Genomic DNA, 27,999 nt, shown 5'->3' with positions numbered 1-27,999 from the left:
TGGAATTGTCATTAGTGAGCTATGACGCATAGAAAAAATATTAAATCTAGTCTACTGCCTAAACTTGCCCGGTAAGCCTTTCTACTCATGTAGAGCAATGCAAATAAACAATAAAATCATTGGTTAGAAATCTCTTTGCTCTGAGGCAAGTCTAGACATGAATGCTAAATTATCTCAAACATAAGGAGCCTTCCTATTGGCCCATTTGAATTCGACTTAGGAACCCCTTCTAAACGTTCCTGCGATTGGTTGATTAGTAGAATCAAGAAAACAATGCCAGGCTCCATCAATTATAAAATATACACAGTGCGCGGTTCTGTTGAGATACCGCGTTAATTGTATTTGTTGTTTAGGAAGGGAATGTCTTGGGGTGCATCGATAAAAGAAAAGGCGAAAATGTCTCACATTTTATCCTCAAAGTGCCCCAAAGCCAAGAAAACATCCCGACTTATATTGCGTGTGTCGAGCGAAGCTCACCAGGGAGGACGAAAATGCATGGAAGATTTTACCTCGATTCTCTTCGACCGTCAACACATCGGCAAAGACATCGGGCAAGCGTTTATTGCGGTCTTTGACGGACACGGAGGAAGAGAAGCGGCCGTTTTTGCGCGATCGAGGTTGTGGGAAACGATCAAGAAACAGCGCGGTTTCTACTCGTCAGATCCCGAACACGTAGTGAAAGCCATCAAAGAAGGCTTCATGGCTACGCATCGATCGATGTGGAAAGTATTAGGTCAGTACACCTAATTTTATGTGTCCATTGACAGAAATTTAACTGATTTGCTACACACTCATTACTATTTGTTTATCTAAAAACCCAGGGACTGAGTTATCAGTCGTGGGACTGAGTTATCAGCCGTGTTCCGTCCGTGAACATTCAAATAAAACGCGGGCTTTTCACTTCGTTGTCGTTGGTGGTGTGCCTATTTATTTATTTTTTTCGCTTATCATTGTTTAATTTGCCCATTGGACTTAGAATTTTTGAGATTCCGCTAAACTGACGAGTAAATGTCGTTAAATATTGCCAGGATTTTTACCGAATAGGCTTATGAAATTCAAATGAGTGGTGACCAGTGATTGCGTTATTTGTGATATGTAAATTAGTTCGGATCATTTGTTATCGGAAAACATAAAGAAATTCTGTCAAGAGATTGTTTAAGCTCTGTACGAATATCTAAAAAAACGTATTAATTTGCTTCAGGATTCTAGATTTGCGAATCAGATGAAAATCAGCTGAGCTAAGTTTTGTTTATTTACAGCTGTCAATCATACAGCGGAACAAACTGATAAATGGTTTCTTTGTTTCGGGTCTCGAAAAAAACGAGAATGTTATTTCCAACAGGCTGATTTGTGTTTTTGTTTGTTTCACTGGACAAAAAGAAGAGTAGAATTTAAAGTATTTTGGTTTTAGTCCGAATCAACTGTAGTTACATCGCCTGTAAAATTCAAGTATATTTATTTATACGCCACTTAGGAAAATCTGTCTGGTAAACTGTAAACAAAAAAAAAAACGCGAAAATGAAATTATGACATGATAGACGAAGTATAACACACCCAAAAACGATAAAGTAATGTTGTGTGAAAATTTCTGCATACCGCATTTTAGAGGTGTTGTCAAAATATTCCTTGGGAATACTCAAAATTCTAAAAATTCACACACAAAAATTAGCGAGAGATTGAGATTAGAGATTGAAAGACCTTGCAAGTCTTGTGAAGGAAACCACAAGGGTGCTAGAAACTTACTACAGTGCAACCTGGGTTTTACAATATGCCTCGGAAGAAAGAAAATGTATCGTAAAATCGAGGTATCGTTGCAAAGAGGTCCTCGATTTTACGAAAATCCATTGAAAATATCGTTGTAGCGAGGTCGGGTAATTTTCAACTTTGACAAAATAATAATATGGTAACTCTACTCTGTGTTAGACTGTACATGTACTCTCTGTAAAACTGTAAATCTGCCTTTAATAAGATCTGTCAAGTAAAAAAAATCGTTATTACTGTACTGTACGTGTGTAGTGTCTTGAGTTTTTCTCTCTTTGTTGATAGACAACATTGGTAATGTACAGGACCCGAAATGATCCCAGGACCCGAAACGATCCCCAAAAGTACCCCAACTGATCCCGGGACCCGAAACAATCCCCAAGAGTCCCCGAAATGAACCCCAAGGAATTACAGTAATGGACAACTAAAGGAATGTGTAAGGATTGGCTTTCAGTTTCATATGAAACATTTAGCTTTGTTTGTGTTATTAAAAGGAAATTTACATTAACTAAAACTATAGTATTAAGATTTTTATATACGACTGCGGGGAAAATACAGTGGTTGAGTCAGAAATTGGGGTCAACTAATAATTCCTGTGATAGTAATTTGAGAAGCCCGGCGTGGATAAATCATTTTTACATAACAAGCCATAAAAGATAGTCTTTCAGATGGGACATGCTGCTTTGCATAGGAAGCGAAAAGTTTTAAAGTTATTTTTTGGCATGTTTGTTTTCGGTGAATGAAAGACCTATCATATCATGAGATCATGCCGGGGTGTACGCACGACTACATGAGGAAATTCAAAACTCACATAATATTGCTTTCACATCTTCTTAATATTTTGCATCGGTAGTAGAAGGGTTGTTCGAGTGTATTACTCAGTGTGCTTTTGTCATTCCATCTTCTCGGCCAAACCGGCTGCCTAAAATGTGTCGGTGAATATTCGCTCGTGTGAACAAGGATTTCGTGGTGAAATACATGTTTGGTTGTCAGATGAATATTAATTTTTAGGGGTGATGTTTACCGGAAATGAGATTTATAGTGTCGGAGTCATGTGTCGGAACCGCAAAATGTTAAGAGTGTGATGGAAGGTCAAAAGTTTGGTTGATCTGAGCAAAGCTGTGCTATGTTTATGCTATATTCCTTTCAGTAGCAATTTAAAGTTGTGTATTTGTTTTGGACTCTGTTTATGGGTTTAACGCCGGGCAATGTAATAAATACAGTCGAACCTCTATTAAGCTGCCCTCTATTGAGCGGTCACCCTCTATTCAACGGTCATTTACCAAAGTCCCGAATTTTCCCCCTTATGTTTACTGTAAATTTGACCTCTATTGAGCGGTCACCTCTATTAAGCGGACGAGGTCACCAAAGGAGGGTCCCAATTGGTTGATTTCATTGTTTTTCACCTCTATTAAACGGTCATCATCAATATTTGTCAGCATGACAACAGATAGTGCACGTCATATTTCGTCATATTTTTAACTGTCTAATCTAATTACTATGGCTAATCGTCTTGTGAGACTTGTGTGGTCTTGTGCGGATCAGTCGCATCATATTCCTCGATTACCAATTTCCGCTTCAGCCAGCTAGAAGAAAAACTGTCACCTTCAAATATGTATTCACAAGGAATCTCGAGTCCATAGTCACCACCTCTGTTCACCCACTTCCCTTTGACTACGACTTTCTCACAGTTCGTAGGTCTCTTGAGATATTTGGTAACCCACTTTGACATCAGTTTGGGAATATGCCTGATAACTTCGTAATCGTCAACTAGAGTATTCGGGTGACCGTCTCCATCCATCACCGTTTTGTCGGCTTTTTCTCTTGCGATTGCAACAGCATTCGGATCCTTTATGTTAGTTGGTTCCCGCATAAGTTTGTAAACATCTTCTAGTGCTGGTTCCCACTCAGTCATGTACTCATGGTATCCCCGAATGAATGCAACTGGGTCAGATTTGTGAGTTTTTGGGTACGGCAACGCACTGCGAGTTTTTGATTCGACTTCCAAAATCGCGCAAACGCTTAATGACGGATATCGACGGAAACGACGCGTGTAACATCACCTTAACGCACTCATTTACTTTACAATGGTAGCACGGGTGGCCGAGTGTGTTAGCGCGTCGGCCTCTCACCGCTGTGGCCAAGGTTCGAATCCTGGCTCAAACTGGGGATTTTTCCGGGTTCCTGCCTTGGTTCGAATTTGTGTCACAAGTGAGTTGAAGTTATTCTCCCGTGTTTCCAGTCTTCTCGGATAAGGACACTAAACCGGAGGTCCCGTCTCTTCAAGCTGCACTACATTAACCTGAACCGAAGGGACGTAAAAGAACCACTGGGGACGCAATAAACCCTCTGGCAGTGACCACCCCCAGTGACAGTGCTTACAATGCTTACTAACAATACACTCAAGTGTCCCCCAATTAGTAGGGGTCTTATCCCCGGCTAGAGGTTGTTTATGACACTTTAATAAAGTTTCTATCTATCTATCTACATAACGCCAGCGAAAGTAGCTCATGCCCATAGAATTGGGCAAAGCCACAAGAGCCGTATAGGCAAAAACAAACTGACTAGGCGGTTGCAAACATTTCTGGATCAAATTGGAATGCACCAGGCCCCGTCTTAGGGCTAACATGATTGTTCCTGTTGTTTATTATAATAAAAAGTTCTTACGTATAATTACAGCCCGATTTACCCTAATTTAGGGGCGAAAATAGCGAAACCTCTATTAAGCGGTCAACCTCTATTAAGCGGTCACTAAGCTAAGTCCCGAGGGATCGAGGGATCCTGGGATCGTTTCGGGTCCTGGGATCATTTCGGGTCCTGTACAGTTAATATATCGAGTTCAAAATTACGCTTGGGAGAACAGATTTGTATCGTAAAATGGAGAATATCGTTGTATCGAATATCGTAAGATTAAGGTAATTTCTTATACATTTCACTGCGTTTCCGCCGGGAGAAAGAAACGTTATCGTAAAATCCAGGTTTCACTGTAGCTGAATTACATGATGTTTGCTAGCCAACCAGTGAGAGAACGAAATGCTTGAGTGCACATTAGAGGTAGAGGATGAAAGAACCCTCCAGGTTCTGATTAAGGATGCAAAACTGCGATTCTAGCATGCTAAATTTCTCAAAACTGTGTATTGGTGATATGGTAGTGCATACTGTACTACACTCTAAGGTTATTGATGGGGCAATTTGAAAAAATAAAGAACAAAACTATGCAAACGAGTTGCAATAAAGAATTTTTTTATTAATCTTTTCATTGCTTGAAATTTTCTCTCTAATTTAATGAGCTTTTTGTTATTATTAGGGATTGAAGGTAATAAAAAAATCAACAGAGAAGGGGTGTTTGGGTGAGGCTGTGCCAGGGAGTGAGGCTGCATGATAAATTTTAAAAAATTGACATTTTTTAGGGCCCCTCATTTTATGCTTAAAGGTGCATTGTCACCAGTTTACTTCCGGAGGTCCGACCGAAACCTCAACCGTTAAAAGACAAAAGAATCTGTTAAAATCCGAGATATTTAACAGGCCATCCGCTCTAAATTATCAATCACATCCTCAAAGAAACTTCTAATAAACACACTGCTTTCAATATTTTGAAATATTTTTCGCGTTTTCCGTTAAAAATAATTGTTACGTAATCGACCGGAAGTAAACTGGTGACAATGCGGCTTTAACTAAAATTCAAGAACCCTTCTCTTGGCTAATTATTTAGCTTCCCCCTTTATCTTACCTTCCCAGCCTCCTCTTTTTAAAATGATGAGCAGTGCCTAAATACAGTCAACCACTTCTTGCTGGAATCTCACTTGCTTGCAGGCGTTTACCCGTTTTTTTTTTTTTTTTGCTATGATTTATTGGTGTTTTCGCTATGCACTCACGCCAAGCTAGCGCGGCCAAAAACAAGATTGCGACCACGACTTAGCGCATAGGGAAAAAACACCGGGTAAACGCCTGCAAGCAGGCTACTGGTACCCGGGGTATCAGCCTTTGGGTTAGATTCCTGTGCAGCCGCCCTGAGTTGTGTAACCAACACAAAGACAGCTTCACCTTATAGTATGTTGTGGCGTAATCGATTCCTCTACCATTTCCAGAGAACTGGCCAAAGACCCGACATGGATTACCCAGCACATCTGGGACAACGGTCACTGTGATCATCATCAGAGGGCACAAGATGTTCGTAGCACATGTGGGAGACTCGGGTGCTGTACTAGCATCCAAAGAACCTGGCACTAAACGTCTTGAGGCATACCCACTAACTGATGACCACAAACCTGAGGCCCCTCACGAGAAGCGGCGTATTGAGGACCTTGGGGGAAGTGTTCTTGCAAGAAATGGTGTCTACAGGGTGGCCTGGGAACGACCGGTTTGCCATGGGCACAGGGGACCCATGAGGAGGAGTACAAAAACTGAGCGAGTACCATTTTTGGCAGTATCAAGATCTTTAGGTAATACAGCATTTCATTTTAGATTTTCCTGCCAAAACAGACAATGATACACTCAATTCAATCCCCTTTTGTGCAGCAAAGAAGATTTCAATCAAAATTCAAAGCTCTGTAGAAAATGAAAATTTTGAACATCCTTTTCACAATTTGAAAGCTCATCTGTGTTTCTTTTTTCAAAAAGCCATTAAAGTGTTGTCTGGTAATAAAAACTTAAATGTCTCTAAAACAAAAAGTTAAAAAGATAAAGTTTAACCAGAAAAAGGCACCAGATGGTAACAAGTTATTTTGTTGAAAAACTTAATTGAATGATGTCATTAAACAATTAAATTGAAGTTGATTGAATGATGGAAGCCAGAATGTCTTTATCTGTTTATTAAAACAGTGTTTCAGTAGTCGAAGATCGCTGGCAGCTGCTCATAAAATATTGGAATTGCAAGATTATAAAAAAAGGTTAAAATCCTAGAACTACTCTAAATGAGAACATACTAAAAAAAGAATAAAACGTATGAATATTTTTAGCAATTTCCCTCCTTTCGCATTCCCCCCCCCCCCCGCCCACTTTGATTATTTTGGACTCCTGGATTATTCTGTGATATAAATAATTACAGTGCAATACATGAACATTCTTACTTCTTTAACACAAACCGTGTTTGCAGGTGATTTGTGGAGCTTTGACTACTTCCGGGGCGAGTTCGTAGTGTCACCAGTACCAGATGTAAAGGTATATACCATCAACCCAGCCACGGACAAGCATGTGATCCTTGCCAGCGACGGACTATGGGGTGTGGTGCAACCCGACGATGCTGTGCGCTGTGTCAGTGACACTTTACGTAACCATGACGACCTCCTGAGCTCTGACCTCTCACACAGGTAACACAAACAACAATCTCGCTCATGACCTTGTGTCTTTTGTGTAGCGTTTCCCTATGGCATTGTGTTGATTGCTGAGATATTCTTTGCACATTGGTAAAAACTTTGAACATCATTTTTGGCATCCCTGATTAAATGTAGATTCAATTAATATCAATGTCTCAAAAAATGACTTCTACCAAAGGGACTATTCTAGGTTGGATCAGGAAGCTTTAATTAATGATTTTAGCCAAATTGATTGGTCTTTACAGTTTTATGGTATGGATAATGTTAACGATATTTTTTCCTGTTTTCTTGCTAAGTCTAATGAAATAATTAATTCCCATGTTCCAATGAAAAAACTTTCTAGAAAAGAAATTAAATTCAAAGCAAAACCTTGGATATCCAAGGGCATCAGAACTTCGATTAATTATAAGAACAGGCTCTATAGGAAGTTTATTAAATCTAGAAATCAATATCATTTTGAAAAATACAAAATCTATAGAAATAAATTGAACCATTTAATTGCAATAAGTAAGAGAAAATACTATGAAAAGTACTTTAATTTTAACAAATCTAACATAAAAAATATCTGGAAAGGGATAAAAGAAATTGTCGTGCTAAAGCCTAAGGCTCATTTCACACCTTCAAAAATTGTATCTTCTAATAAGGTTTTTACCAATGTAAATGAGATAGCAAATGAGTTCAATTACTTCTTTGCTAATGTTGGCAGAAATATCAGCAACAATATTCCAAAAGTAAACACTTTATTTTCAGAATTTCTTCCAACAGCTAATTCTAACAGCTTTCTTCTAGCTCCCACATCTACAGAGGAAATTAGAAGTATAATCTTAGGAATTAAATCAGGTAAAGCTTGTGGTTCTTCTAGCCTTCCAATTACAGTTCTTAAAATACTAAGCTCTATTATTTCAAGGCCTCTGGAGATATTATACAATCTGTCCTTTTCTTCTGGCATTGTACCTGATGCCTTCAAAATTGCACGTGTCATACCTATTTACAAATCAGGCTCTCATTTTGACACTTCTAATTTTAGACCAATATCATTATTATCTATTTTTAATCAGTTACTTGAAAGGTTAATGTATAACAGAGTCATAAAATTTCTAGACAAATACGATATTTTGTACAAAAATCAATTTGGCTTTCGAGCCAATCATTCTACAGAACATGCTCTTCTGCTTATTACCGATAAAATCCAAAGATCAATTGAGGGTGGTCAATACTCTTGTGGCATATTTCTTGATTTTAGCAAAGCTTTTGATACTGTTGATCATAAAATATTATTAGCAAAACTTTATTCATACGGCATCCGTGGCATAGCTTATGAATGGTTTGTTTCCTACTTATCAAACAGGCAACAGTTTGTTTCTATTGGTAATGTGTCATCTGCACCACTACCAATAACATGTGGAGTGCCTCAAGGTTCAGTACTTGGTCCCCTTCTCTTTCTTCTGTACATTAATGATTTTAATAACTGCTCCAACTTATTTGACTTTCATTTATTTGCTGATGATGCCAATTTATTTTGTGCCGATTCTTCATTGACATCCTTAGAGACCAAAGTAAACACAGATCTGTATAATATAAATCGTTGGCTTTGTGCAAATAAATTGGCTTTGAACATCAGTAAAACTAATTTTGTCATTTTTCGACCAGCACAAAAGAGGCTGGCTAGTTCTATTTCTTTATCAATCAATAATAATACCATTAAACAAAAAAATAATATCAAATATCTTGGTGTAGTTATTGACTCCTTTCTTAACTGGAAGGAGCACATTAACCAGTTAAGTAAGAAAATCTCCAGAGGGGTCGGAATAATAGCAAAGCTGCGTTACTATGTATCACCAACAATTCTCACTCAGCTATATTATTCTCTAATTTATCCATTTCTTACTTATGGTGCTATTATTTGGGGCAACACATATGAATCAACAATCAAGCCTCTTTTTATTTTACAGAAGAAAGCTGTTAGAATCATAACTTTCTCATCTTACATTGAACTTACTTCTCCTATCTTTAGAAAACTAAATATCTTGAAATCTCCTGATCTAATCTATTACTTAAACACAATATTTATGTACAAATTTAATTTGAATCTACTTCCAACTCCTTTTGATTCTTTTTTTACTACGGTTGCTTCAAGGCACAAATATAATACAAGACTGGCTTCTAAATCATCGTACTGCCTCCCTTTACCTCGAACTAATTATGGAAAGTTTAATATTCGTTTTAAAGGTGCCTCAATTTGGAATAACATCAAAGAACCTACCAAAACCATGCGTTTGCCTAGCTTCAAGGCTGCAATAAAGACCTCAATCCTTGAAAATTATTAGCCTCTATCTAGTTTTTTTGTTTTATTGCATTTTATTTTGCTGCTGCTTTCATGTATTTTGTATTCGTGCCTTGTACGTCCTTGCTATACGCTCCATTTAATTGAACTATTTTGTGCTGCCTAGCCAGATTAGCTTTTTAGTTACTTCTAGGCAGCCAATACCCAAAATCTGTAATTATTATTTATTTTCTTACTGTAATTTCTGTGTGTGGTATAAATAAAGTTATATTGTATTGTATTGTATTGTAATGTGTGGTATGCCTAGTATGTTTGTAAACATATTGTACATGTGCAAATGTGCAGTATCATTATTTGATAAACGTTATCCTGGTGTAGATGTGTCGTTTCCTGGTGTAGATGTGTTGTATCTCTGTGTAGATGTGTCATATACCTGTATGGGTGTCATATACCTGTATGGATGTGTCATATCCCTGTGTAGATGTGTCGTATCCCTGTGTAGATGTGTCATATCCCTGTGTAGATGTGTCGTATCCCTGTGTAGATGTGTCATATCCTTGTCTGGATGTGTCATATCCCTGTGTAGATGTGTCGTATCCCTGTGTAGATGTGTCATATACCTGTATGGGTGTCATATACCTGTATGGATGTGTCATATCCCTGTGTAGATGTGTCGTATCCCTGTGTAGATGTGTCATATCCCTGTGTAGATGTGTCATATCCTTGTCTGGATGTGTCATATCCATGTGTAGATGTGTCGTATCTCTGTGTAGATGTGTCATATACCTGTATGGGTGTCATATACCTGTATGGATGTGTCATATCCCTGTGTAGATGTGTCATATCCCTGTGTAGATGTGTCATATCCCTGTATGGATGTATCATATCTATGTGTAGACGTGTCATATCCCTGTGTAGATGTGACTTATGCTTGTGTAGATGTGTTGTACACAGTGCCCTTTTTTAAAAGTGTGGTATCCCTGTGTAAAAGTGTTGTATTCCTATACTCAGTACCCTTGCTAAAAGTGTGGTATTCCTGTGTTAATACGTGGCATCCCTCTTATCTCCCCAGACTTGTCTCCAAAGCGCTCTCAAGGTGGCGTGCACGTAAACTCCGTGCAGACAATACATCTGTAATAGTTGTCTCTTTTGAGGATGGCGGTGTTAAGCATGACCCCAAGCCCACCCCTGAGGGTCTGGACAATCAGACAGACACTGACACAGCATCTGATGTCACAACTGTATTATCAAGGGAAAGCTCAACAACAGGAAACCCACCATTACAGGACTCCAACAGACCCCCTCTTGTGCGGAAAGTGGCTTTTTACTGCACAGATATTCCCCAGCTTCCAACTGTTGGAAGTACAGAAAACGTATGAATTTCTATAAAAAGCCACAACAGAGTGAATTAGAGATAGACAACTAACAATAACTCTCCCTATTCTTCTGTATGAATTCTCATGCTAACAATGCTTGTGTCTGTCTTGATAAATACTTTCCAATTCGGGCTGGTTCCCATTGCAATATTTTTTAAAAATCACAATCCACATATTTTTGTTTGATTGCAACATTTCTCTTCTGTTTTCAAAAAGATCCAATACAATTGTCCACAAGGGCTATGTGGGGATGTGGTCTTACTCAGGTCTTATAATATTTTTGGTATAGTCGCTTTGTGTGCAGTCACATTTAAATTTTATTGTTAGTAGAGAATGGGTTTAAAAGCTGTATCAGTGGATTGAATCTCTGATACAACAAGTACTTTCAAACTGTTTGGTAATTGTAGTATAGCTTGTCTGATTTTTTTTGCTATCGCCATAAAAAAATTTCAATAGTTCTATAATACTCAGAGTACAGCTAAATATAATACCCAGAAAATGCATTTCTGTTATTTAAAACAGAAAAAAAACGTTCATCAAGTCAGCATAGCTCATGTGCTTTTTTACAATTGTACATATATATAGTATAAATATAAATCATTGTACAGGTATTTATGCTTAATTATTTTGTGAGAAAAGGCATATGTAGATTTTGATCAAATGTATTGTCAAAGCATTTTTTTATGTATGTGTTTTTGCGCACAAGATCCAAATGCAACCAGTTAAAACACTGGGGGTTTACCTCCAAAAATAATCCATTTTATTGTTAGGACAATAAATGTATACTTGGTGTATTTATTGGTTAACATTATACCAACTGGTACATTTACTGGTTACCATTATACTGACTATGGTATATTTAGGGGCTGTGCAACAATTATCAGAAAGGGGGTAGGCTGTAAAACAAGAGGGGGGCCTTACTTAAATTGACATGTAGGAAAGGGGGTCTTCATAATTTTTAAACAACATAAGGGGGGTCAGAGCTAAACTTAATGCTGCTGGAGGGGGGTCCTACGTAATTTTTAATTAATCAAATAACATTTTACAGAATCCCCCATCCTTATAATTATTGCACAGTCCCTTAATAGTGATAGCCATCCAAGTCTCACATGCAAATAAATCCACCTTGCAATATCTTTTTACTGCTAATTACTTCAAAGTAGTGCCATGGTAGTGCAGTCATGGCAACGTACCGTCATGTCCCATGTACAGTCAAGTCACACGTACAGTCATGTCACGCATGCAGTCATGTCACACATACATCAGTAATGTCACGCTTGCAGTTATGTCACGCATGCAGTTATGTCACACGTACAGTGATGTCACGTTTGCAGTCATGTAACACGTACTGTGATGCGTATAGTTTAGTCTTTACAATCTTATTACAAATGTGACACATCAAAATCTTTTACTGTAACAATATAAGAATGTTTTTTCTGGGTAAACTGAAACAGAGGGCAGAAAAATGCTGGCGTGACAAATTAAAACTTCAAATTACTGGTTGGCGGGTTTCGCATGCTGGAATGTTAGTGGAAGAACAATTTGCATAAACCACAGGCCGCCCAAGTTCTGTGCTCGTTTTTTTAGTAATAAATTCATAAGACTTCTGGATTTATTTACTACAAAAGAACAAGCACATAACTTGGGCGACCTGTGCATAAACAAACAACTGACCGTGGAGCACAGCCGTCAGGTACTCGAGAAATTATTTTTCAGCTCTAAAGCTAAGAAGTCTTATTATGGACAAAAATTTGGCAGAGTCGAATTGAGCAGAGATCGGAAAAATAAAAACGACCGATAGGTTTCTTTCCTACATTTTTATACTCTACCAAAATTGGTACTACATGCGATAAATAGAAATGTAGAAGTAATTTATATTAGCTTGTCTGTCAGCCTTTGACCATGGTATTTTCACATCTATCCGATTGGGAAGCTCACCAGAGTTGACTAGAAAAAAAACCACATTGTGTATTGACATAGTCATATACATTTTAAACATTCCACTCTAGTCTACCAGGGAAGAACAGAAATAAAGTTGCCATTTTCTTAATTTATAAGAAGTAGGAGTATGTCAAGAATGCTTCTATAAAGCCTTATCATATGTAGCTGAAAAGATGCAGGGATTATCCTGTTATGAAATAATTTGACTTTGTTTTTGATACTAACCATCATAATTGGGTGGCAGCTTCAAATGGTTTATTTTGAGCCTCAGTGGCTCCTCTCCTCTCAAAAAGAGTCCAAATGAAAAAATTACTACTGTCCATAACCACAAACCTCTGAAGCCCTAAATGAAATGAGCAGCAATGATTAGTACGGTAAGTATTTTTTGCAACCAGACCATCATATTTATGGCAACCACTTACCTCAATTGTTTTGAAGCAGTAGTTCTTCATACGGACCATATCCAAAATGGAAAATGGTGGCGCCTTTTTGGGTTCGTATGGTTTCATACCACGAACAACATCTCCAGCTGTGGGCCTCTTAGCTCTTTTAGAGAGCTGACGGATTGTCTGCTTGACAACTACAACAAATGACAATAATTTTGCAATGATTTAACATTTTCTGGAATCACATTTTATTTGACATCATGACACACAGCTTTCATTTGAAATATTAATACCTGGATCCTCCAAAGGATTCCCCTTTGGGACAACATCAATTATTGTGTTATCATCTGCCCTGACAACTGTTTCTTTGTATGGTCCAACATGGCCAAATTTCTGGAACCAGAATCTAAAAGAGAAATTATAGCACAAAGATATGGGTTTTACTTTCAAGTGCCAAAAGCAATATTTACACAGAATGCTATGCAGATGCTGGATGTAATTTCCTGTAGGGATGGCAGGGGGTTGGGCACTAGGGGCACGTGCCCCCACCCCAATATCTTAAAAAAGTTATAAGGAAATGACCAGTAGGGGCGTGGCTGTGCCCCCTATTGTTTTCTTACTGTTTCTTTTTTGTGACCCCCAATGACTTCAGGCCTGCAATAGCTATGGATATACAGATGGCTTGTTGCGATTTGAAACAAATCGCTGAGTTTTTAGAGGTTTCAGGGTTGACAGGTAGGCAAGCCTAGTTTTCTCTAGTAAAGCAAGCACAAGTGCAGACGAAAGCATGTAATTTAGCTGTGAAACCAGTTGTCACGACAATCAGTGGAAGCACAAGGGCAAGATATCAAAAGTTTTCGTTTTTCTTGTACTTTTGCTTGCGTTTGGTCTCTTGTGCTTATTCACAATTTGTTTTCACTAGAAAGGCTTAATGGTGGTTTGCAGTTAGGTATGATTTCAAATGTCTAGAGGAACTAAAGAAAAAGAAAACAACTGCAGCACAATTTAAAGGCTGCATAATCTAATGGTTCTTACCTAAATGCTGCCTCTGGATTTGTGCTGTTTCCATTCAACAACCAAACTCATAGTTATCTATTTCTATGCTTCTCTACAAGATTTTCATCAAGCTTGGACAACAAGACAAGTTTCCATCATGTTAGGTGACCGTGTTTCATTTCCCAAGTCACAGGAAAACCCCTATAAAATGTCTTTATTTTAGATAAATCCGAGCAGGACTCACTGTCATCATCCGACATGTTGTACAATTTGTGGGACTTTTGTGGACTTTTGCTTCTATTTGCTGCTTTGTAATTGGAAATTCGTGCGTGCTTCGGACCTATGAATTGTTTTGCTAACTAGCCTACCTGTAGGCTTTGATAGTTTTTCCAGCACGAAAACCCAGGAAAAGAACCTTTTCCCCCTTCCCCGCGCATTTTTTCTCCCCCTCCCACTGCGGAGCGCGTTATCTAATATGGCGGCCGGTTTATGCGAACTCCATGTTTTCGGGATTTTCCTGCCGGAAAAACTATCAAAGCCTACAGGTAGGCTATTTGCTAACCTAAAGTTTCCGATAGAAGGTAAATAGCACCTTCAAATAACCAGCTTCTTACTGACTCTATGAATTAAGATAGTAGTCTGTGCCCACCCCCCCCCCCCCCCCTCTTGGAGATTTTGGGAGAAATATATCATGTGAAAGCCCTTGCCATTGTAACTCTTTAAAAAACTAAACATAACATTCTTGCATCTAAAGGCCCATTTGTTTGTCAGCCAAGTGCCCCCTTGACGGAAACTGCCTCCAATCATCTGTTATCTACCAAGCCACTGTAACAAGAAAGGACAACAACACTTCCGAAACCTACGTAGGATTAACCGAGAACGAATTCAAGACAAGATATAGAAACCACACCGCCTCATTCCGACACGCTAAACACAGAAACTCGACCGAACTAAGCAAGTACATATGGAGCCTTAAAGACAACGACATAGAACACTTTATTTCATGGAAAATACTGTCATCTCACTCCACCTACAACAGCTCTAGCAAAAGATGTAATCTCTGCCTCAAAGAAAAACTTATCATTATCCGCCAACCCAAGCTATCAACTTTAAACAAGCGTAACGCGCTAGTGTCTTCGTGCCGCCACAGAAACAAAGCCTTGTTATGCGCAAGGGTGAACAAGGGTGCACAATGGTGCTCAAGGGTGCGCAGTGGTGAACATGGGTGCGCAATGGTGAACATGGGTGCGCAAGGTGCTCAAGGCTGCGCAATAGTGAACATGGGTGCGCAATGGTACTCAAGGATGCGCAATGGTGAACATGAGTGCGCAATGGTGAACATGGGTGCGCAATGGTACTCAAGGATGCGCAATGGTGCGCAATGGCGAACATGGGTGCGCAATGGTGAACATGGGTGCGCAATGGTACTCAAGGCTGCTCAAGGGTGCGCAATGGTGAACATGGGCGCAATGGTACTCAAGGATGCGCAATGGTGAACATGAGTGCACAATGGTGCGCAGTGGTGAACATGGGTGCACAGTGGTGAACATTGGTGCGCAATGGTGAACATGGGTGCACAATGGAGCTCAAGGGTGAACAAGGGTGATCCTGTAAAAACTTCTGTACTGAATCATTTATGCATGACTTGTCACTTGTTCCTTGGAGGACACTTGATATATACGATGATGTAAATGATGCTCTTGATCAGTGGTATAAACTATTCAATGACATTCTTACTGTGCACGCGCCTATTAAAGAACATCGCATATAGCGCCCTCTTAAACCTGATTGGTTCAATGTTGAAATAAGTGCTGCAATTAAAGCGCGCAACTGCCTCCACCGCATTGCTACTTCGCTGAAAACAGACACCTCCTGGAGTGAATATCGCCGCGCTTGAAATCATATTACTAATTCTATTTATCAACCTGGTTCCTACTTTTCAATTTCTCCGATTTCAGAGGACTTTGTCCTTAATAACCTCTCTAGTTTATACATTGGTAAGGCTGCCGGGTTGGACGAGTTGAACGGTTTTTTTCTCAAATCAGTAGCTCCTGAAATTTTCCGCTCCTTGACTAAAATTTTCAACCTGAGTGTTTCCTCTTGTGTTTTTTCTGATCCTTGGAAACGTGCGAAGGTGTCACCACTTTTGAAGGATGGGTCTCTTTTTGACCATACGAATTTTCGTCCCATCTCCGTACTTTGTATCCTATCCAAAGTTCTCAAACGCGACACCCATACTAGTATTTATTATTTTCTTACTTCACAAGACCTTCTGACAGATTTTCAATTTGGTTTCCGGTGGTTCCGTTCATGCGAACTGGCCACTATAAATCTCTCTGATTCCATTCTAAAGAATATGGATAATGGACTTCTAAGTGGTATGCTCCTGATTGACCTGAAGAAGGCTTTTGATTTGGTTGATCACAACACCCTATTGAAGCTTGGGTGCGATGAACTAAAACTCAAATGGTTTAAGTCTTACCTTTTTGGACGCACTCAGAAACCGTGCTTCAAAGGAGTTTTATCGAATGCACTACCCATTAATATGGGAGTTCCTCAAGGCAGTATTTTCGGTCCTTTTCTTTTCCTTCTACTCATCAATGACTTGCCCCTTTTTCTCTCCTCTGACTTTGTTACCGATACTACAATGTTTGCAGACGATACCACATTTTTGATTTCCGGCCCCAGTGTGCCTGATGTTGAACTTAAACTAAATAAACTGGCAACTGATGTACATAAATGGGCTACACTCACTCGTATGGTACTCAACACCAAGAAAATAATAATAATAAATAATAGTAATATGTGCATTTATATAGCGCTTATACCAACCATGTTCTAAGCGCTTTACATTTAAAATCCTAATGTATTAAGAGTGTCCCATCTTGGAACTGAGGAACACAAGCTTCTAGTAAGCTCACATACGTTCAACAAGTCAAAATCAGGGCCGAGAAACAGAAAGATACTATCCACGTCTCTACCGGGAATTGAACCCGTTTCAGCAGAGGTGAGAGGCCCCATATGCTGTCGCGCTAACACACTGGGCCACCTGTAATTCCAAAACTAAATCAATGTTAATTGGTTCCCACCAAAAAGTATCAAATTTGGCAGAATTTTAGAATCTTTTAGTAACCTTAAAGAGTTGTCCAATTGAGCAAGTAAACATTGCGCGGGTTCTTGGAGTGGTGTTTGATAACCAACTCACCTGGGAACCTGTCGAGCAACTATGCAAAAAGATTAATAGCCGCATATCCCTACTACGCCGTATTGCTCCCTTCCTGACGCAAGCTGCTGCAATACATTACTACAATGCCTGCATTCATAGTCAGTTCCTCTATTGTGCTAGCGTTTGGGCAACTGCTCACAAACCCTCCATCCTTTACTTCTGCGCTCTCGGAAGCGCGCTGCGCGCACTATTTTGCCTGCAGATTTTTCCGTCCCGTCTGTTTCGCTCTTTTCTCGTCTAAACTGGCTCCCCATTTGTGATTTGATAAAGCAAGGGAAATTATTGACTCTTTTTACAAATCTTATTAATCCGGATTCCCCTCTCTGTTTTCTTCATTTGAAGTTTTCTTTTGTTTCGCATGAGCGGAGAACAAGGTCATCGACTTCAAACAATCTCGCGCTCCCCCAGCCCAGGACTGATGCTGGCAAACGCACCTTTTCCTTTTCTGCAGTTTCTCTTTTTAACCTTCTACCCCCCAGCCTTTACTTCTATGCTCTCAGAAGCGCGCTGCGCGCACTATTTTGTCTGCAGACTTTTCCGTCCCGTCTGTTTTGCTCTTTTCTCGTTTAAACTGGCTCCCCATTTGTGATTTGATAAAGCAAAGGAAATTATCGACTCTTTTTTCAATCCTTATTAATCCGGATTCCCCTCTTTGTTTGCGTTCAAAGTTTTCTTTTGTTTCGCATGAACGGAGAACTAGATCGTCGACTTCAAACAATCTCGTGCTCCCCCAGCCCAGGACTGATGCTGGCAAACGCACCTTTTCCTTTTCTGCAGTTTCTCTTTTTAACCTCCTACCCCCCAGCCTTAAACAACTTGCTTTCTCCCGTATTTTCAATCCCAATCAACTACCAAATGTTAAAAGCCTTGCTAAGAAAAAAGTCCGTGATATTTTCCACTCTAACCTTAACTCGGTATCTAACTTAGAACAGCTTTTTTGCCGTTTTTATATAGACAAAGTTTCATATTTTGTTACTTGGACTTGTTTGACTCGGTATTGGTTGTGATTTGTCCACTTCATGTTAATGTCAGCATCCATCCATCCATTTACTTGAAAATAAGCATCAACATTATTATCATACTTATCACGTTCCTCAGTAGGTATGTTTCCGTTTCCCCGAAAAATTATTGCTGGCTTCACTGTTTGCTGCTCCTTTTGATATATTTTATAAGTTCATTCTTATATTTGTCAAGTTCTTAAGTATCCGTTAATATCTCCCGCGTTTTCCACTTTTTTATCGACTTTCGTGAGACTGATATTCGCCGTGGATTGTTGGTCGGTTGCCTCTTCCTCAGGGGGTCTTCATTTCCTGCGCTACGATCTGTGTCAGGTCCTTGGGGTAGTGAGTACTGATGGTCTGATCTATTCTGGTTAAACTTTTTCTCAATATATAATTATTGAATACTTCTGTCATTACCTCACTTCTTTTTTTAGTTGATTGTTTCCTCTGTTCTTCCTGAATTTTTGGTGAATTGGCATACTCCAGGCTGTTTGTATTTCCTCTGTTTAAAACGCACGCTCCTGGAATACTTTGCTGTTTGTATTTCCTCTGTTTAAAACGCACGCTTCTGGAATACTAAGTGATAATAACTAAAAGTGTGTACCATGCACTAAAGCTATAAATGTATTATCATACAATCGCAGTAGAGTGCTCTTTTAACGTCATTTTTTTTAAGCTAAGTCACATCTCAGAAAAATACAATAAAAAACTAAAAAAAAAAATACTAAATAATATTCCATCTTTCTGCGGGCAAGACCACTAGGCTTTAACTTGATTGACTTTGATTTTGCATATATTTTATTTTGTCTCACGTGAGTCATAGGATCTGCGTGATCATCTACATACCTGTGCACCGTTTGTGTTTTGATTAGCTCCTCGACTTCTTTTCATTTGATCTCCTTTATGTGCATTAATCCACCTGCCTTTTGCCAGAATATCACAGCATGATCTACGGCTTTTGTTTTAATTTTTGGGTGTCTCTGCTAGTAAAGCACCACTCTTGGTCCCTGTTTCCCAGGAAACACCCCGGAAAATGTTGATGACCTACTCTCTGTGTGTCAACACCCAATTTTCGCGACCCGACTGAAATTGCGTCCTCACAAGAGACCATGTGCATATTACAGCAATTCCCCGCAACGTTTCAAATGCCCTTCGAAGGTGATCTGTGGTTTAAACTTAATCCAGGTCCTGATTCCGATGGAAGAATACACCCGATAATTTCATGTCGGACTGAACACAGCCATGCCATGAGGTATTTCAATCTCTCAGCAAATGCCAGCTCTCCACTTTTGGGTAAAAATTCTCGCAGGGTTAACTCAAATAATCTGATGAAAATGTGTCAGCCAAATACAACAACATGGCTTTATACAAATGCATCTTTGTTTACTGAACTCTAGATCTATAAACAAAAAGGAACATGCGATAAAAGACTATATGCAGTTGATAATGATGTCGATATTTTTGCAATGACTAAAACCTGGCTAGTGCGTGACAAAGAACATTGTAGCTTCTCAGTAGCTGAGGTCTGCCCAACTGGTTACAGCTTTGTCCACATACCTCGAAAATACTAATACGAGGGGGTGGGGTTGGACTTTAAATGAAAAATAATATTTCAGTGAAAAAGCAGGTCCATTCGAATTTCAAATCTTTCAAATACCTAGATTTCCTGCTGGATCCACGAGGATAGTGAATTTCTACAGGCCGCTACCTATACGGCGAGTAATCTAAATGGTGCAATCTTTTTCGGGAAATTTTCTACTCGGAGAAGCTCCCTGTCTGTCCGGGGCACTTACTGATTGTTGGTGCTTCAACCTTCATATGGATAATACTCTCAATGCTGACTCAAATTCACAAATTTAACATAATCTTAGAATCGTTTCCATAAAAAGGTCATACCCTCGATCTTATAATATCAAGGATTGGGGATGATCTAGTGTCAGATAATGTAATACATGATCCGGCACTTTCTGATCACCTAGCTGTCCACTGTAATTTACGCTAAAAGAAAGACCCCCTTTGCAACGGGCAGAAGTTCGATATCGTGAACTTCGTTCTGTAAATATGGAACAATTTAATAATGATCTTAAAACGTCTGGACTTTTCACAGATGACATCACCGATCTTTCTGATCTTGTGGACAGTTACGAGAAAAACTCTAATAGAAACACTTGAACAAAATCACCCCTGTATGGCCGCACCAAAAATTTATCATGAGGGTATCGGGGAAGCAAACGAAAACGCAAGATACTAGAGCATCGCTGCGGGCGTAAATCGAATTCTTTTGTCGACAGAGAGCTGTATGTTAAACAATGCAATGAAGTCAACTCGATGCTCAAAGAAGCTAAAACCACTTCCTTCTCCTCGATTATATCAGACAGCTCGTCAGACCCAAAAGTCCTCTTTAACACCGTTGATACCCTTCTCCGCCACAAGGTAGTAAAGCGTTTCCCAACAACTTCTTTAACTACAGAGCTAGTAAATAATTTTGCAGACTTCTTCTCTGTTTAGTTAAACTGGTTTAGTTGGTGTGAATAGGGTATAAGCTACTAATTCTTAGTCCTAGACATCGTCCGCCCCATAGATTTTTTTCGTATGCTGCACCCAGACTCTGGAACGCTTTGCCAGACACTATTCGCTAAAGCAGCTCATTTGCAATTTTTAAAGACAATATAAAAACCCACTTATTTCAACAATGTTATTTTTAGCTATTATTAGCTATTTTTAGATTGCGCGAGCTTGTCAATAGCATCCATATATGGTTCGTCGCGCCATATTTGGTTATGGGCACCACGAGCTAGTACAATTTCACACCAAATTTTTTCCCTCTGCACTTCTTTACTTCGTTCGCTACCTGTTTTTATCCTTATAGCTGCTCTTCAAGGCTCAAATTCCATATCACAACACTGATTGGAGTAAGAAAGCTAAGAGCATGATCTCTTCAGGTGTGGGGTGGACTCGAGGTGTGCTCCATGAGAGTAGACAGGGCTGATTGTCCTATCTTCAAATACTATCCCCACATCAGAGTTAGCATCGAAATAAGATTAAGGAAAGCTGAGAATGTGTTTTAAAATTGTTATTTCTTAAACATTTCTTTGGTTCACTGCCCTCAATGTGCTATCACTTAGGGGTAAATTTATTTTAACACCCAATTTTATTGAAATGTATTATTTTATTTATGTAAGTTACAAGTAAACAACAACAATTATTTATTTTGAAGTCAAATGAGAGGGCTATAGAATATCCAGACTTGATTGAAATTTATAGAGCATAAACATATTTTCAAGATCAACAACACTAAAAAAACATTACAAATCTCTAGATTTTATTAAAATTGTTCCATAAAAATAAAATGACATGCAATGAGGGATAAAGGTATTTCAGGGAAATAATAAAACTTAAGCTTATCTAAAGGAAGCACCAAAGTACCAAAATAATTTTCATAGATTTAACCCATTGACTCCTGGCTTTTTTTGAGCTGAATTGATCTCTCTCCCTTGTGTGGTATTTGAGCGTTTTATTGAGAGGGGTGATTCTGCTTTTCTCTCCTTGTTCGATTTGAGATTTGTCAAAGAACCTGTGCTATTATTTGGCTTAAGAGTAGATGCCAACACCTTGGTTGGATGCATATCTGCAAGACCATTTATCCCTTAGACTGATGCCTGAGTATCTTCATCTTGTTGTGTTTATTTTGCATTTATGAATTTTTTGGGTTGTGGGTACTTCCCAAAGCCGGTACAGGCCGGTTGAGGGGTCAATGTGTTTACCAACACACCCTAATCATGCTTGCCTCATTGCCTGAGAACAATGCCTTTTTCGCAAGCTTAGGTGCATACAACAGTGTAAGCAAATTCTGCTTGATAGACAAACAAGCCTCCATTTAGTTATGGCTGATATTCTAACAGATATTTTTTTATGTTAAAACCATTGGGGGAACCACAGGAATTGGTAACAAGAATAATAAGAAAAGAATCAACTTCTGGTCTTAATATTTAAAAAGTGAAGAGATACACCTGATTGTTTTAAACGGCAAAACTTTAAGGAACACACATTGAAGACTTTATGATAAATTTTGCTTGGCTTAACATGTTCTAATATTTTGGGGTATAAGAAAAGGAAATTTCTAGCAACAGGTTCTTGAACCACTAGGCTTTTATACGCGGGTTTTTACTTACTGGTGTAGATCATTACATCATTGGGGAAGTAGTGCGTGACAAAAGCCGTGTAAACTAAGTTGGCCCCCAACCACGAGATACCACAAAATGGTATCGTTTCTTTCTTGGACTTGCTTGACTGGGTATTGGTGAAGATAGGCCTCCCATCTAATATTACCTGGTGCTCTGCATTGTATGCCGGGAACAAGTCAATAAATTGTCGTGTCACTGTACAAGCTGATTGACCAGCTTGGCCTCGACCAGTGGAAGTATCCCCTCTCAACCAGAAACGATTGTTGGAGTACCACTTGCTACTTGGCTTTTATGTTTGCCATAATGTAGCAAACGCAGAAAAGGCAATTGGGAATCCAGAAATCAAGGGATGGGAGTCAGACTCGATTCTTATGTCTAAATTAAACTTAAACAGATTTCCAAATGTTTTTGTTTTGTTTTTGTGCTTGTCTCCGTCCTTGTTCTTTGTCTTCATCTAGCATCGCCGAAGGTTCTCCAGAACATGGCACAGTTTTTTTTTTAGAATAAGATCTGCCAGTTGCTTATCTCATTATCTTGAATGAATTACATTGTCAAATGGCCCTGTGCTTTGGGCCGTCTTTCTTGAACCAATAGCCATCTGAAAATCACTTAGTACACAAGGGAAGCAGTTCACCTGTAAGCCAGTGAACAATTATATTTGTGACATCGCGCCTGTACATGGGCCTTTAAATGGTATCTTATTTGTACAAGGCTTGAATTTGCCGAGCTTTCATTTCTTCTTAAAGCAATTCTCTCATGTCGATCCAGCGAGATACTTCTCTGTTGATCGTAAAAATAACATTTGTCAAACTTGTTATATATACCTTAACCGTATATAAAAGAAAGAAATTAAAATAATTTAAAAAGGATAGATTTAAAGATCAATTTAGTTATAATGATGAAAAACTTTTCTTAAGACAAATGTGATCTGCTCTTTAGATTGGGATCTGCTTTTACTCTTGTTATCACTGGACTCATTGCTCAGTCTTTGTTTGTTATTCTTGACAGGCAGGCTTGATGGCCGTAGCCTTTTCAGCTTGCGATTTCCCCGTCGTCGCGGTCCTGCTATAAGTATAAATGAGTTCAAAGGAGATTTGTACTCGTACTCCAGCAGAACTTTATATATTTATATATTGTAATCCGCAAAGCGTGAGCATGAGGCGGATATATAAAATTACAATAACAAAAGGAAATGAAATAAATGTAAAAGGAAAAAGAATACAAAATAAAGTAATAATGTAACACTACTGTCTCTTCATTTTAACATTATATGCAAAATTCACTGGATAACAGCTCCTTAAATTTAGCAAGAGTTGGTGCCTCTATTATGTTATTTGGCAGTAAGTTCCACTCTTTAAGCGAGCGGGTTAAAAAGCTAAATTTAGAAGTATTTGTGTTCGAAGGCAGGTTTATGAACCTCTTGGGGTGAGAGGAGCGAGTAGATTGCTTGCGAGTTTGTAGGAGATCTTTGGGAATATTTATGTTTACAAGGCCATACACCATTTTGTAGAACATAGTAAGTCTCGCCATCTTCCTTCGTAGCTGGAGGGAGGGCCATTTGAGTTCTTTTAGTAAGCCTGTCACAGTCCCTGGTTCATAAATGTAGCAGTTCTTTGCGAATCTTGCCGCTCTCCTTTGTACGCTCTCTAGGTCCTTTATTTGCTTCTGGACATGTGGATCCCACACACTAGAAGCAAATTCCACACGTGGGCGCACGAGGGTAGTGTACGCTATTTCTCGAACAAAATCAGGGCAAGCCCCAAGATTTCTCCTTATAAAACCGAGTGATTTGTTAGCCTTTCCAACAATATTAGTGACATGAGTGTTCCAGTTCAGATTTGAGGACAACTCTACACCCAAGTATGGGTGGCTCTGAACAGCTTTTAATGGAGTCCCACCCAGCGTGTAATTATAAACAATGGGAGACTTGGATCTATGTATTCTGATAATATTACACTTGTCGGCGTTGAATGACATTTGCCATGTTTTAGACCATTTAAAAAGGAGATCAAGGTCTTTCTGAATAACTGCTGCACTCTGTGGGCCTTCGATTAGGCCATATAAGATGGTGTCATCCGCAAAAAGTCTAATACGTGAAGTAATCCCTGAGTTGATGTCATTGATGAACAAGAGGAACATCAGTGGTCCCAGGACAGTCCCTTGGGGGACCCCTGATGTGACTCTGGTTGATTTTGATGTCTCCCCCTCTACAACAACTGTTTGATTTCTGTGGATTAGCCAAGACCTGACCCACGTAAGTGGCTCTCCACGGATACCGTAAAAATCAAGTTTCTGAAGCAGACGCCCATGGGCAACCCTATCAAAAGCCTTTGAGAAATCAAGTAGAATGCAGTCAGTTTGGTTTCCTTGGTCAAGATTGTAACACAGTTCGTGGAGCACAGTGATAAGTTGCGTCTCGCAGGAATACTTTTTCCTGAAGCCATGTTGTATATGTAGGAGGATATTATTGCTGTCGAGATGGGACATTAGGTGGCGAAACAAAATGTGTTCCATGATTTTACAAGTGATTGACGTTAAAGATATAGGACGATAGTTAGAAGCTAGGGACTTATTCCCTTTCTTAAAAATTGCATGAATGTTAGCATTGCACCAATCCTTGGGAATCTGCCCAGTAAGAAGTGAGTAGGTGAACAGCTTTTGCAAAAAGGGGGCTAGCTCTTCAGCTGCAGTTTTTAGTATCCAACAAGGGATTTGATCGGGTCCACTAGCTTTGTGCACATCAACACTCTTTAGGAGCTTAGCAATACCACGTGTGTCAAACTGCAGATCGGCGATGTCAGGGAAGGGTGATGTAGGCAGCACTGGGAGGTTGGATGTGTCCTCAACTGTAAAAACTGATTTGAATTGATTGCTTAAAATCTCAGCTTTGGTCTTGCTGTCTGTGATGACATTGCCATCAGGCGTTTCTCGTAAACCAGCAACTCCCACCGTATCCCTGCGCCTAGACTTGACAAAGGACCAAAATCGTTTACCCATAGATGGCTTTTTGTCTTGTTCTGGAGGTTCGAGCAGGTTGGCAATATATGAGTGATATGATTCTCTTAATTGTTCTTTGACTTTGGCTCTGAGCTTTTTAAATTTCATCCAGTCAGACTGGCGTTGTGTGGTTTTGGCCCTATTGTAGAGCCTTTGCTTCTTCCTAATGGCTCTTCTGATTTCGCCGGTCATCCAGGGTACATTCCAACGACCAGATAAATGCTTGTGAGGGATATAAATGTCCATAATGCTAGAAAGCGTGTCCTTGAAAAAAGCCCAGTATGTTTCAATAGGCTGGTCCCATTCCTGCCAATCAGGGGCTAGTGCATTAGCAACGGCTGCCCTTAGACCATAGACATCAGCCTTCTTATAGAAGAAAACCTTGCGGGGTTTTTTCTTGGGTGTACGTGTTTTTAGATTGACAGTGGAAAGGACTATGCTGTGGTCACTCATGCCATTGAGCACCTCAGTCCTGGAGATCAGATCCGGATTAGTTGTCAGCACCAGATCGAGGATGTTGTTTTCTCTAGTTGGCTCTGTTACACCTTGGGACAGAGAATGTTCATGGATGGTATCAATAAAGGCTTGATTAACCAGAACTCCATATTGGGGGTTAGCCTTAACAATATATTTATTCTCACAGTCCGTGCAGTCCCAGGAGATATCAGGTAGATTAAAATCTCCAGTGACTAGGACGTTAGGCAAACAAGGGCTTGATGTGATTTTGTTCAATGTTGAGTCTAGGTAGTAAATAGACTCGGGCTGGCGGTCTGGGGTTCTGTACATACACCCATTATATAATGGCTTGGTGCCAGCAATTTCAATTTTGCACCATACAGACTCAACATGTTCATCCTCAAGTGAGTGGATTCTAGAAGATATAATAGAATCCTGCTTTGTTGCAACCAGAACACCTCCACCTCCACATTTCCTGTCTTGACGATAGATTTCATAACCCTGAAGCCCTAGTTCAGCTGTAAGGACATTGTCGTCAATATGAGTTTCAGTGGCATTGATGATATCAGGTTTGAAGGTATCCACAAGGGACTGAAGTTCACATCTCTTCCTCTCACTTCTCAAACTTCGACAATTAACTGTCAAAATAGACAGGGAGTGCTTCCTTATAGGTTTAGATGATTGAGAACATGATGTTGTGGAGTCGGGTGAATACTGCTGATCGCCAGGAGACGAAGAAAGGAGAGGAGGGCCCAGAGTGGTATCAGAGGAATCAAGACACGAGAACTGGTTTGAACATTGGACCATAGCGAAGGAGTCCAAGAGGGAGCTCGAAAAATTGGGCATCCCCACAGCTTGCCAAAACGCGGTTGTCTCAAGCAAACCAGGTACTAAGTAACCAACGCTGGTTCCCATACAATTTGCTACGTGTCTTTGATACAAAAATGGATTCTCAAAAACAAAGCAAATATTTGGTTCTATTATGACATTCTTTTACTCAAAGCGGTGTATTTAAGGAGCCAACCTAAATGGACATCGTTGGCACTCGTTATTCATCCGACAAGAGAACATCATGTATCTTGTTGAGCGGCCTAAAAACGTGGGCACTCAGGCTTGAATGTATTTTTCCCTAGACTCCTCACCTAAGAAGGTTAACAGGCATATCTCATAGAGTACTGTAAGCAAAAAAAAAAAAATTAAGGGAGGGTGGGAAGATGTCAGAAATGTCTTTTTACATATCCGATTGGATCTTTCTATACTACAACTGTACTTATAAATACGATATGAAGTAGTGCTTTTGAAGATGTTTAGGTTCTCGTGTTCGTATGGAAAAGTAAAAGCTGGGTCGGAGTCTAAACGGCCATTTTTTTTTGGTTCGTCAGCTCGTTTAGGCGCGAATTTCGCGAAAAACGCGTTGGAAAGACGACTTATGGGTGATGTGTGATTAAATAAACTGGATGTATTGATTGTTTTACTCGTTAAATTATATTTAATTTCCATTTTAAACGATATTCTTCGATATTCTAGATAACGCTCCCCCATTTCTTGCTTCTGACCCGCCATTTTGAATTTAAAAAAAGCTGCCATTTTTTTGGGCGGAGCCAAGCCTTTTATACCCGGAAGCTCGTGTTTAATGAAATCGGAATAGTTTTGCTTTTAATGACGTCATCGATGACGTCACACAACATGTGACCATATTGTTGCATCTCCCTTGACACCTACATTTCTGTAATCATTTCACCTAACCGGGTTAGGCCGCAATACGATGTTTCCTTTTTGAAGTATGACGTCAGCATATTTTTTGCTGCTAGTGACGTCATCGATGACGTCAAAAATCACGTGACCACAGTTTTGCACCTCCCTCTGACACATACATGACACCTGCCAAGTTTGGTTGTCATGCGATGCTTTTTGGGGACGGACGGACAGACATGAAAACTAGAGTCGATGGGTTACCAATATTTCATACCATATTTTTCTTATATACCACTTTTTCTTAGGTTATGTGGCTCCGCTTCAAAACAGGTCAACGGGGTCGTGCCCATTCTGCACCTTCTCAATTCCTCAAACTTCGCA

The 27,999-nt window shown here is 39.4% G+C and overlaps 2 protein-coding genes across 2 annotated transcripts; one reads left to right on the top strand and one right to left on the bottom strand.

Moving 5' to 3' along the window:
- Positions 1–278: 278 nt before the first annotated feature.
- Positions 279–11,530, top strand: LOC5508847 (protein phosphatase 1D). Its single transcript, XM_032377670.2, has 4 exons — positions 279–733; positions 5,850–6,203; positions 6,857–7,070; positions 10,433–11,530. The coding sequence occupies exons 1-4, from the start codon at positions 361–363 to the stop codon at positions 10,737–10,739; spliced, it is 1,248 nt and encodes a 415-aa protein (XP_032233561.1). The 5' UTR covers positions 279–360; the 3' UTR covers positions 10,740–11,530.
- LOC116615751 (probable RNA-directed DNA polymerase from transposon BS) lies at positions 11,474–26,730 on the bottom strand. The gene is made up of 5 exons (XM_048726232.1): positions 23,888–26,730; positions 13,357–13,469; positions 13,100–13,257; positions 12,903–13,020; positions 11,474–12,683 (listed from the first exon to the last, which is right to left on the bottom strand). Exons 1-5 carry the CDS (start codon positions 26,728–26,730, stop codon positions 12,577–12,579), a joined length of 3,339 nt encoding a protein of 1,112 aa, XP_048582189.1. The 3' UTR covers positions 11,474–12,576.
- Between the last annotated feature and the right edge of the window lie 1,269 nt (positions 26,731–27,999).

Source organism: Nematostella vectensis, chromosome 4 (assembly GCF_932526225.1).
Source record: "Nematostella vectensis chromosome 4, jaNemVect1.1, whole genome shotgun sequence".
NCBI classification, from domain to species: domain Eukaryota; kingdom Metazoa; phylum Cnidaria; class Anthozoa; order Actiniaria; family Edwardsiidae; genus Nematostella; species Nematostella vectensis.
This window is presented reverse-complemented; position numbering and strand designations above follow the sequence as displayed.